General features: G+C 39.5%; 1 protein-coding gene across 2 annotated transcripts; it reads left to right on the top strand.

Annotated features, from left to right (window-relative positions):
• The first annotated feature begins 788 nt into the window (after positions 1–788).
• LOC130749001 (protein SCAR2-like) lies at positions 789–9321 on the top strand. 2 transcript variants are annotated; one of them, XM_057602253.1, is made up of 9 exons: positions 789–1253; positions 2242–2405; positions 2575–2698; positions 2799–2928; positions 4134–4192; positions 4287–8292; positions 8381–8467; positions 8560–8664; positions 8768–9321. In XM_057602253.1, the coding sequence occupies exons 1-9, from the start codon at positions 1099–1101 to the stop codon at positions 8816–8818; spliced, it is 4881 nt and encodes a 1626-aa protein (XP_057458236.1). In that variant the 5' UTR covers positions 789–1098; the 3' UTR covers positions 8819–9321. The 2 variants fall into 2 exon arrangements, with proteins under 2 accessions (XP_057458236.1, XP_057458235.1); XM_057602252.1 differs by having other exon boundaries at positions 4131–4192.
• The last annotated feature ends 2262 nt before the right edge of the window (positions 9322–11583 follow it).

Genomic DNA, 11583 nt, shown 5'->3' with positions numbered 1-11583 from the left:
AACTTTCTTATACTATCCAGCGTTTGGCCATACTGTGTATAATTTACCATATCGTTTAAATTAATGCAATTTTATGTTTAATGAAGTATTGAATAGTGATATATAATAAAAATCAAATATGGAGGTGATTATAATGGTGGTGGCGGTGATGATGGAAGTGGTGGTAGGTTGGTGGTGGTGGTGGCAATGGTGGTATGTTGGTGTTGGTGGCGGTGGTGGTGACAGTGGAGATAGGTTGGTGGTGGTTGTAGTGTCGGTGGTGGCAATAGAGTGGTGGCGGCGATTATGGCGGTGGTGGCGACAGAGTTGTGGTGGTGGTGGTGGTAGGGCGGCGGTGGTGGTGGTGGCGGCAACACCAGTGGTGACGGTAGGGCGGTGGTGGCGGCGGCGGCGGTGATCGGGTGGTGGCGGTGGTGGTGCCAATGGTGGTGTAAGTTGGCAGCAATGGAGGGTGGTGGTGATGGTGACTTATACGTCACAACCTTATCATGCCTTATCCATCACTCACATGATGGATTAAATAATACATCATTTTAACGTATAAGGGGACTTTGATGGATAAGCTTATATAATACAATATCATCACCAAACAATGGATAAATTTATAATGTATTGTATAAGCTTATACTATTATGCCTAATACGGCGTGCCAAACGAGCCCTAGATGTTGTGGCCAACATTTTTGATTTCCAATTAATTATGATGGACCTCCCACTCCCACCCGAAAAAGAAAAAAGAATCCAACTCGGTTCGGTGAAAGATTAATAAATACCCCTCTGATGTGTTGCTGTCTAGTAGCATTCTTCACTGTCTTCACGTCTGTGACTGTCGCTCACACCCACCACCACCACCACCGTATCTTCATTCATTTCACATTTCATTACCCCAAATAATTTCCAAATAAAAAAAAAACAAAAACTCTCTCTCTCTCTCTCCTCCTCTGTTTCTCTCTCTTCCATGGTGGAACGCGGAGGAAGCTACAGAGTCGTCGTCGTCGCCGGAAGAAGAACGAAGATCGAAGAAGAGGTGAAACTGAAGGAGTCAAGAGGATTGCAGAAGAAAGTAGGGTTTGTGAATCGCTGATTTCGAAGAAGAAGAATGCCGCTCTCGAAGTACCTGATACGGAACGAGTATGGCTTGGCGGATCCCGAGCTCTACCGTGCCGCCGACAAAGATGATCCTGAAGCTCTTCTTGAAGGCGTCGCCATGGCTGGTCTCGTTGGACTCCTGCGCCAGCTCGGTGACCTTGCCGAGTTAGTTTCCTCTTCCTCTTCTTCTTCTTCTTCTAGCTCTCTCTTTTTTGAGTATTTTCATTGTGTGATTCTGATGTGGTGCTGCTTAGTTTCAGAAAGGAAATAATCTGAGTTTTGTGTTGGTGTGAGCTTAATTAGGCAAGGTTTTCACGCTTTTTGGACTCGGTTTCCGTTTGTTCTGAATTGGAGGAAAATTCAGATGCTTAATTCTGTGTTTTTTTGTTATGGTTAATTGGTCATAATTTGAATACTCAATTTTGCTTCCTAATTTGGTGCTTTTTTAGGTAGAGTTTTGAAGGGGGGAAGTAGATAAATAAGAAGGCAAAATGAGCTGTTGTAGTGTACAGAATGGTTCAAATTGTGTAGAAATGGTGATTTTGGGTGAAACTTTGTGGATAGTTTCTACTTGTTGCTCTGTTTGCTGAGATTGGATTTGTCTGAATTTGGTTGACTAATCGTTGACTATAAATCTTGAGCTATCGATGTTCCTCATAGGTTTTGGAAGCTATAGTTGTTGGCTTTTCAATGTGATCTGACTAATGGAAGTGTAATTTTTGTTTAGCATTTGTTAGTAGAAAAAGCAATTTTGTAGAACATTTTATAGCTGAGTTGAATTAAACTATTAGTGTTGGAGTCTCTATTAAGGTTTAATCTTAACTTATGATCTGCTATATGCCCAACCTCCTCAACCACCGCCTGAACTAACCCTTGGAGGCTTAATCTTGTCAATTTGGTTCAAATAATTCTAGGTGGAAAATTTATATCTCTTGCCGGAGTTGTGATGGTTGTGGCATTTTGTATTGGGTTATATGAAGTTAGTTCTATTTAGAAAAGTTCCAGCTGCACTGGGATATCTGAAGTTGTTTCCTGCTACTTGTAGCGCAGGCAACTTTCATCCCAGCATCAACATTTAACTTTCTAGATTAGATTTTTTACAGTCACTTGGTACTCGTAAGTTCTAAGCATATAAGTATTTTGTTTTGGTTAGGTTTGCTGCTGAGATCTTCCATGATTTACATGAAGAAGTGATGGCTACTGCTGCAAGAGGCCATGGTCTTATGTCTCGTGTTAAACAGCTTGAGGCTGAAGTTCCTTCACTTGAGAAAGCTTTTTTCTCTCAAACTCATCATTCATCATTCTTCACTAATGGAGGTTAGATTAGTCATCACAGAGTTCTTTTGTATATTATTTGGGTTTGTCGTCATGATTTTAATGCTGTTAATCTTGTAAAATGCTGAAATTTTGGTTAAAGTTGTAACTTTAAGTGTAGCTGCACTCCCTTCTCTACTTTAACCATATTTTCTTGCTTATTGCATTCTAGGGATTGATTGGCATCCTAATCTTCGGTCTGAACAAAACCTTGTTACTCGTGGAAACTTTCCTCGACTGATAATGGATTCATATGAAGAATGTCGTGGTCCCCCGAGACTATTCCTTCTGGATAAGTATGTTCACCTGATTAATCAGGCATAATTGATTTCAACATATATAGAAAAAGATTATTTTGTTATGGTTTGAAGATATTTTATTTTGGCTTCTCTGAAGGTTTGATGTGGCTGGCGCTGGGGCTTGTCTGAAACGTTATACCGATCCATCATTCTTTAAAGTGGAACCAGCTTCATCTGTTAGGGCTACAGTAGATGTCCACAGGGAAAAGAGAATTCGTAAATTCAAGGTACTAAATTTACAATATTTCTACCATTCATTGACCTACTTTTTAGCTGGAGAACTGTTTTAAGTGCAAGATCCTGATTGGTTTGGTGTTTATTATTTGGCTGGGATCTTGCTACAAATTTGTAAATTATAATTGAAATAGAATGATGTGAATTATGTGGTTCTTTGATGGATACATATGAAGGTTGTCAAACTCGAGAGTCTTCTTAAACTTGTGAAAGCTTCCATACACTCAACTCTTCACCTCGTAAGAGTTTACCTAATGTTAAAATAATTTTTAAGAAACCGAACATAGAAAATAGTACTCAAAAAACAGAATTATGTACATAATATGGTTTTATATTACACAATATTATATACTATACATTTGGGAAGCTTAATACGCTGACAAAATCCCAAGTCCCCAACATTTCAAAGCATGTCACAATGAAGGAAAAACCAGCAAAACGAATCATCATGCAAATAATTTAAAAAATGCATCTATATGTAATGTAACACAATAATAAAGATATAAGTATTGTGACGTTATTATTTGTAGTATGCTCACAAATTTGGTGGAAGAATTATTTGGAAAATTTGTGTTCCAGGCTTCCAGCACCTGGATACTATTTACATATTAAGTGCTAATAATAATGTCACATGATTTACATCTTCCGTATTATTGTGTTACATATAAATGTATTTTTTTCCACAGCAGAATACAATTTGTTGAACAGAACACATAAATCATATTCATAAGTGATATTGAAGTTTGCAGATAGCATTGATAACAAAACAAGTTGCAAAAAAGGATTGGAATGTGCAACTTTTTTCGAGAGTCATGACCTATATTGCTGGTCAGTGGTCACAATTTGCAAAATTGAACAAGATTGGTTTGCACTGTGTTCTAAGTTGATGCAGAATAGTGATTGAAGGGGATAACCGAGTCATGGATGTTTCGGGGAAAATTTTGATCCAAAAAGTGGACTTGTTGACTGAGTTGTGGACTCAAGATTTTATGTTGAGTTTGAATAGTCTACTAGAGTTTACCTGATTCTATCAAGAAAAGAGTCATAGTCAACTCTTTTTTCTTACCTAGAGTTGCAAACTCATGATTCTGCAAGTTAGCTCGATAGTTTGACAACCATGTTTATACCACAGGAAAACTGTTTCATACCATAAAAATCAAATACTTACTGTCTTAATTATTTCTTTCATTTCCAGCAGAAGAAAGGAGCACGGTTGAGGGATGGTGAAGCCCCTAATGTTGTACCAACACATTCAAAGTAAGCTTCAATAACTTCAATGTGGTGCTTAATATACTCTTCCGGTTAGGTCTTTAAATGTTGATTGGCTCATTTTTAATTTTTATTATTGCAGATTACACCAGCTGCTTCTTGAGGAGCGTATTGAGAATGGTTATAGCAATCCTGCACGTCTAGTGAAGTTGAAGAAAAGACAATTTAATGGACCTACAGTTGACGCAAAAGCTGGGAAAAGTTACATGGAGAAATTTCTGGAAACTCCCTCACCTGATCATAAGATGATCTGTGAAACTTCTATCTTTCCGCTGCCTGTGGAACCGACTTCGGATGATACTACTGAAGCGAGGATTAAAATTCTTGAAATCAGTAGCTTTAATCCTGTAAAGAAGTCATTGAGAAATGAAAATAACCGTTCATCACCTAATGAACAGGAAAAACTTGAATTAGAACTAAAACCATTTTCAAAAGTGGGTGGTGAGACAAATAGAGATATTGTAAAGGTGAAAGAACCAGCTGGTGTGGCAGCAGATGAAATGTCTTATATTCATCTCAAGTTGCCTGATGAGGTAAAAATGGCAATCAGTGAACGTAAGAAGATAGAAGGCAGCTTAGATGGGTACCATTCTGATGACGTGACTAGTGAAGTTGACAATTACTTGGATGCATTAACTACCATGGAGTCAGAATTGGACACCGACAATGAGTATAAACCCAAGAAAAAATTCTTGAATATTCAAAAGATAGTAGATATCAATGATAAAGAACAACAACTGCAAGCTCGACTTTCAGATTCTCAATCATTTGGAGACTCCTCAACATCAGATGACATTAGTTCATTCAAACAAGATAGAAATGAAGAACATATAGAAGTGCAAGCTCAGTCATCAGATTCTCACTCAACTGGATCCTCCTCTATATCAGACAATAATGGCTCATTCAGAAGAGAGCGAGAAGAGCATATAGAACTGCAAGCTCACTTTTCAGATTCTCGATCTATTAGAAACTCCTCTTCATCAGAAGAAAATATTTCATTCAAAAAAGACAGGTCATATTTCCCTCACTTTGATTCATCAAGCACTGTGGTCGAAAATGTACAATCAGAACCTATGTTCACAAAAACAAATAATTGTGAACCGGAGATTGATGATACAAAATCCATCCAATTTCCCCAAATTGCTGAGTTTCAAAACACAGATTGTGGGATATTTGTCATGCATGATAATACACATACTCAAGAAGGAGAGATATCTGATTCTGTGCGGGCCTCATCTGATCTGATAACTTCAGGACTAGTGTTGTCTTCTGATCTTGGACCTGCCTCACCTGTGGTCCTACCTGCAGGGACCCAATCAGATGAAACTTCACCTGACCCTATTGAACTTAATTCAAGATTAGAGAATGATGCGGACAAAAATGCACATGTTGAATCTATTGCTTCTGAACCTGTTTCTCTCTCCCCAATAGAAGATGATGATTTCGCTGTGGATTCTCCTGATAAAATTTCATCAGGCAAATTGGATGGTTATGATGATCCTGTTATTCATTCTGATGATTCATTACAAGTTTCCAATGATTTAGCATTAGCTCATGGAGATGAACATTGTGATGATTCTGTAATCAAAATTCTCCAAGCACAATCTCCTGAAGAAAATTCTTCTAAAATTTCGGTTTGTAGAGATATTAGTTCACAAGGAGATGATCCTATTTGCCCGTCCATGGAAGAATTAGACATGGATTCAAGTATCACTGTGGCGCTTGATTGTCAAGGCTCAAAAGATGAGGGTTCTATTATGGCACACCAAGCTGATTTGGAAGATTTATCTCCTGCTGTCGAGGTTCCTCAAGTGAGTTGCTTTACTAGAGAGCCATTTTCTGATTTGACTTGCAATAATCCACAGGATGTACCAGGCTCAGCAGAACTGGAAGTTTCAAATTCTGGTCTGCAATCAAATTTTGAAGAGATGCCAAAAATGGGGCGTAGTGATGAAATAAATGGATCCACCCGCGATGTTGATCCAGTTGATGGTGATGGTTGTTTTAAGTGTCCATCTGTTGACAATCATGTGATCGTAAATGGTGTGGTTACCGAAATTGTTCAGTCAGAAGATCAGGCTGTATATTCAGTTCCTTCTGTTGATACTGATGAAAATGACTCGGGCGTTGGTGCTTGTCCTGCTTCAGGTCTGATTTCTGCTCCATCAACGAGTTTTTCAAATTCGCAAGAGCCAGTGTTAGGTTCGTCAAATTCTTATCAGATGGAAATTGAATCCCAAACAGTAGAAGAGTCTATTTCTGATTTTGCTGATCCACATAAGAAAGAGATTGATGTCAATGATGCAGTTGCTAGGGAATCTTTGACAGAACTAGATGGAACGAAGACAGTGGGTCATCTAGAAATTGCTTCTCCTGATGCACCATTGAACTCAAACAATCTGGTTCCCGGTGATCTTTCAGATTCAGGAATATGTGATGATATTCAAAAGTCATCTCCAAGGGAGAAACTCCAACACAGTGATTTTGTTGATGATGCAAAAATGGCGCCTGAATATTCAGGGTTAGACACTCATCTGTCAGGACCTATATTTTGTGGCCAGAATGGTCTTTTACAGAATGGCAGAGATAGCGTCTCATCACCTTCTCATAACCAGCTGGATTCTCTGACTGACTTAGAACCGTTCTCACAATCTCAAGTTGGTGAACAGAATGCAAAATTTCTGATCAGAAATGACGAAAACTTCACCTCTGAGAAATCTCAATATCAGAAGATGCAGATATATCAATTGGAGCAAGAAGACACTCGTGCTACTTCTGAATCTGTTTCTGAAATCCATGAAGATGAGCCATCATCATTTTATTCCATACCAGATAAGGCAACTGAAAACAATCTGGATCAGATGCCCCCTATGCCCCCGTTACCACCAATGCAATGGAGAATGGGGAAGTTTCAACATGACTCCCTGGATTTACAGAGAGAATTAGAACCAAGTCAGGCTTCAGTCCAACCAATGCAGCCAATTAAACCTGATATGAATACTCAATTTAGTTTGCCGTCTCCTGAGAGTACCTTGCTGTATCAGACTCCATTTTTTCCTGTGATGGCTGTAGAAAATGATAAGCTCCAACATCCTTCTGTGGATGTTTCAGGGAATCCTGTTGCTGTACCTTTACAACTTCCTCTCATGGTTAATGATGCAAAAGGTCAATATAATTACGTAGTGCTGGACAGAAACCAAATTCAGAACCCCTTCTTGACATTACCTGTGGTATCTACCGGCATGCCTTCACATGGCTACACTGTTGCTTCTGAGGGAGAAATGATCCACACATCAAACCTGTACTCCCCAATACTGCCTGCTGCATATGCTGTATCCGGTCATGATTCCACCGCTCCACATGAGAAACCAATTCAACCTCCAAGTCAATTAATGAGAGAGACTAGTTCAGATGATAAAACACTTCAGCAGTCTATAGGTAATGTGGTATCTAGGGGTTCGCCTCAAGAGAGTCAAATTATTGCTTCTTATGGAGAAACGGTAGATAATTCAAACCCATGCCCTCCAATACCCCTTGCTGAATGTTCTGTTTCTGGATATGAGTCCATCTCTCCTCAAGAAAAACTGATTCAATCTCCAAGTGAGTTAATGATGGACTCCAGTTCAGATGATAAAACAGTTTCACAGTCTATAAGTGATGTGATATCTGTGGACAGGCCTCAACACGTTGCTTCTGAGGGAATAATGCTACAAAATTCTAAGGCATGCCCTCCTACACACTCTGCTGGATGTGCTGTTTCTGGACATGATTCCATCTCTCCTCAAGATGAACTGACTCAGCTTTCTAATCAATTAGTGACGGAGACTAGTTCAGAAGTTAAAACACTTCATCAGCCTATGAGTAGCGTGGAAGGGGAAGAAGGACGTCCGTGTATGTCACTCATGTCAGCACCAAACATGGGAAGTATGGAGCTTAATCAGAGTTTCCTGCCCTTTGAGGGGGAAATGGTATCGTCCTTAGACACATCAGATTTTGATAGTGAAAGGACAAATGGAAAACCGAAGAATAAGCTTCCCCGTCCTCGGAGTCCTCTAATTGATGCTGTTGCTGCTCATGACAAAAGCAAGGTGAGTCAGCTTCTAGTTCTTATAGGACATTGAATCTCTGTTTGAGGCGTTAATTTGTGCATAACACTTTATCTCTGAACCACTGCAGCTTAGGAGAGCTACTGAACGGGTTATGCCTCAAATAGCTCCAAAGCTAGATGAAAGAGATTCATTGTTAGAGCAGATAAGAACAAAGGTTAGAGCTTCCACCTTGTTTCTTTCTGCTGATCGTACCCTTTTTATATTCAATGCTTCAGTTGATTTAAAAATACTTGTTGGTTCTCTCAGTCCTTCAACTTGAAGCCTGCTGTGGCGACACGACCTAGCATTCATGGTCCGAAAACAAATTTGAGGGTAGCTGCCATCTTGGAGAAAGCAAATGCAATTCGCCAGGTCTCATGCTCTCTTTTCTCAGTTCTTGTTACTACAATTGTCGTCTACTCCTCTTACCGTCCTTTTTCTTCTGGCTCAACTAATATGTCAATTATTGAAATAGGCTTTAGCTGGAAGTGATGAAGATGATGATGATAGTTGGAGTGATTCTTGAATTTACAATGAGAAGTGATCTCAGCTGGTGGACGTTTGTATATTCTGGTTCTGTCTTGAACCGGGTCTAAAAAGCCATTCTCCCCAGTAATGATTAGGAATTCTCAATGCAAGGTTCTTTATCCTAGTGTTCATACATGGTTCTCTGAATAGCTCCTCTTTGTCCTTTTTCTTCACACATATACAAATGAACATTGGTACTACTGTACGAGCATGCGGTTTCGGAGGTGAAACTCACATCATTTGAGACAGCTCAGGCTCAGCGTGCAAGCGCTGTACCCGTCGATCAACCTATCGAGAATTAGCCCCATACCTCCTGTTCATATAAGTGCATATATATTGTGTTATCATATTTTTTATTTATTTTTAGTCATGAGTTTCCAATTTTGTAATTCTGTAATTTAGCGTTTGGGGATAATTGTCCCATTTATCATGTAGTCCATCAGTGTTAATACATATAAATACAAACGTGAGTAAAATCATTTCAGTGTACAGTTTCTATCAGTAACCTTTGTTCCATAATCCACTTTTCTTTAGTAGTTCTTCTCATATATGAGCAAGTTACATTGGAAACTTGCAGTGGTAAATAAAATTGGTCATAGATGAACTTGAATGAAATATTCTGATTGATTATTCCATGAAGCTGAGTACATATATATATACAAGAGTTTAGGGATAGCTAAATAAGGAAAAGATCTATCCTAATAAAAGATAAAATATACTAAATATATTTATTCCCTATTTATTTTATCTACATATCTCAACACTCCCCCTCAAGTTGGAGCATATAAATCGTATGCATCCAGTTTGTCACATATATATTTTATCCGGGGGCCTCGTAAAGGCTTGGTAAAAATATCAGCCAGCTGATCTTGAGAGCAAACAGAAGAAGTCTTGATAGTACCACAAAGAATCTTCTCCCTAATAAAATGACAATCAACTTCTATATGTTTTGTTCGTTCATGAAAAACCGGATTAGAAGAAAGATGTAAAGCTGACTGATTGTCACATACTAAGTTCATAGGAGTAATCGCACAAAACTTCAACTCCTGAAGTAAGTGCTTCAACCACAAGAGCTCACACGTAGTATGAGTCATAGCACGATACTCAGCTTCGGTGCTTGATCTAGCAACAACACTTTGTTTCTTACTCTTCCAAGAGATGAGATTTCCACCAATAAAAACACAATAACCAGAGGTGGATCTCCTATCACCTGCATCACCTGCCCAATCCGCATCTGAATATCCAGTAATACTAGTATGACCTCTATCAGTATAAACAAGACCTTTTCCAGGCGACCCTTTTATGTATTGAAGTATCCGAATAACAGCCTGCCAATGACTCTTACAAGGAGAGTTTAAAAACTGACTGACAACACTAACAGAGAATGATATATCAGGCCTGGTCATTGTGAGATAATTCAACTTTCCTACTAACCTCCTATATCTTCCTGGATCAGAATAAGGCTCCCCCTGGTTAGGCAGAAGCTTCACATTAGGGTCCATAGGAGTATCCGCAGGCTTGCAGTTAAGAAGGCCTGTTTCTTCCAAAATATCAAGCGCATACTTTCTTTGACAAATAGCAATGCCAGACTTTGACTGAGCTACCTCAATCCCAAGAAAGTAATGCAAAGATCCAAGATCCTTAGTCTGAAAATGCTGAAACAGGTGCTGCTTAAGAGCTTGTATGCCCTCTTGGTCATCACCGGTGATTACAATATCATCCACATAGACAACAAGATAAATGAACGTCTTTGAGGATGAACACCTAAAGAAGACTGAGTGATCCGCTTCACAACGAACTAACCCAAACTGCTGAATAACATTGCTGAAACGGCCAAACCAAGCTCGGGGTGATTGTTTCAGACCATACAGAGACTTTTGCAATTTACAAACTAGTCCTGACTCCCCCTGAGCAATAAACCCCGGTGGTTGCTCCATATAGATCTCTTCTTCCAAATCACCATGTAAGAAAGCATTTTTAATATCCAGCTGAAACAAGGGCCAATGTCGCATAGCAGCCATGGCCAAAAATAAACGGACAGATGTCATCTTTGCAACTGGTGAAAAAGTATCACTATAATCCAAGCCATAAACCTGAGTGTACCCTTTGGCAACAAGACGAGCCTTCAATCGATCAATATGTCCATCAGGGCCTACTTTAACATTAAAGACCCAACGACACCCAACAATAGATTTCCCTGCAGGAAGAGGAACAAGCTCCCATGTATTATTAGACTCTAAAGCTGTCATCTCGTCAATCATCGCTTGACGCCAACCTTTGTGAGATAGGGCCTCCTGTATAGTCTTAGGTACAATAATGGAAGATATGGTAGAAACAAAAGCGTAGTATGCAGGGGACAAGCGATGATATGAGAGAAAATTATAAATAGGATGGGGATTACGAGTAGAACGACTACCTTTCCGAAGGGCAATGGGCAAGTCAACAGGATCCGAAGCAGGAGAGGAGGCTGGATGAGGAACCAAATCACATGTCTCATTTCCTGCAGAAACTGAGTCGTGGGGCTCATCCGTTACAGTACGTCGTGGGCGACGCTCATAAGTAATGCGATAACGAGACATATCAGGAGCTGGCGCTGATGGAGTGGAAGTGTCTGCTTGAGGAGTAACGACCGAAGATGGTGACATAGACACTTGAGGAACAGGTAAAACCACAGGAAAGATATCTAGATCAGATTGTTGACCAGTTGTAACAAAGTAAGGTGTATCTTCAAAGAACGTGACATCTGCAGAAGTGTAGAACTTA

Source organism: Lotus japonicus, chromosome 3 (genome assembly GCF_012489685.1).
Source record: "Lotus japonicus ecotype B-129 chromosome 3, LjGifu_v1.2".
In the NCBI taxonomy this organism is placed as follows: Eukaryota; Viridiplantae; Streptophyta; class Magnoliopsida; order Fabales; family Fabaceae; genus Lotus; species Lotus japonicus.
Note: the sequence above shows the minus strand (reverse complement) of the source record. Positions and strands in the feature narration are given on the sequence as shown.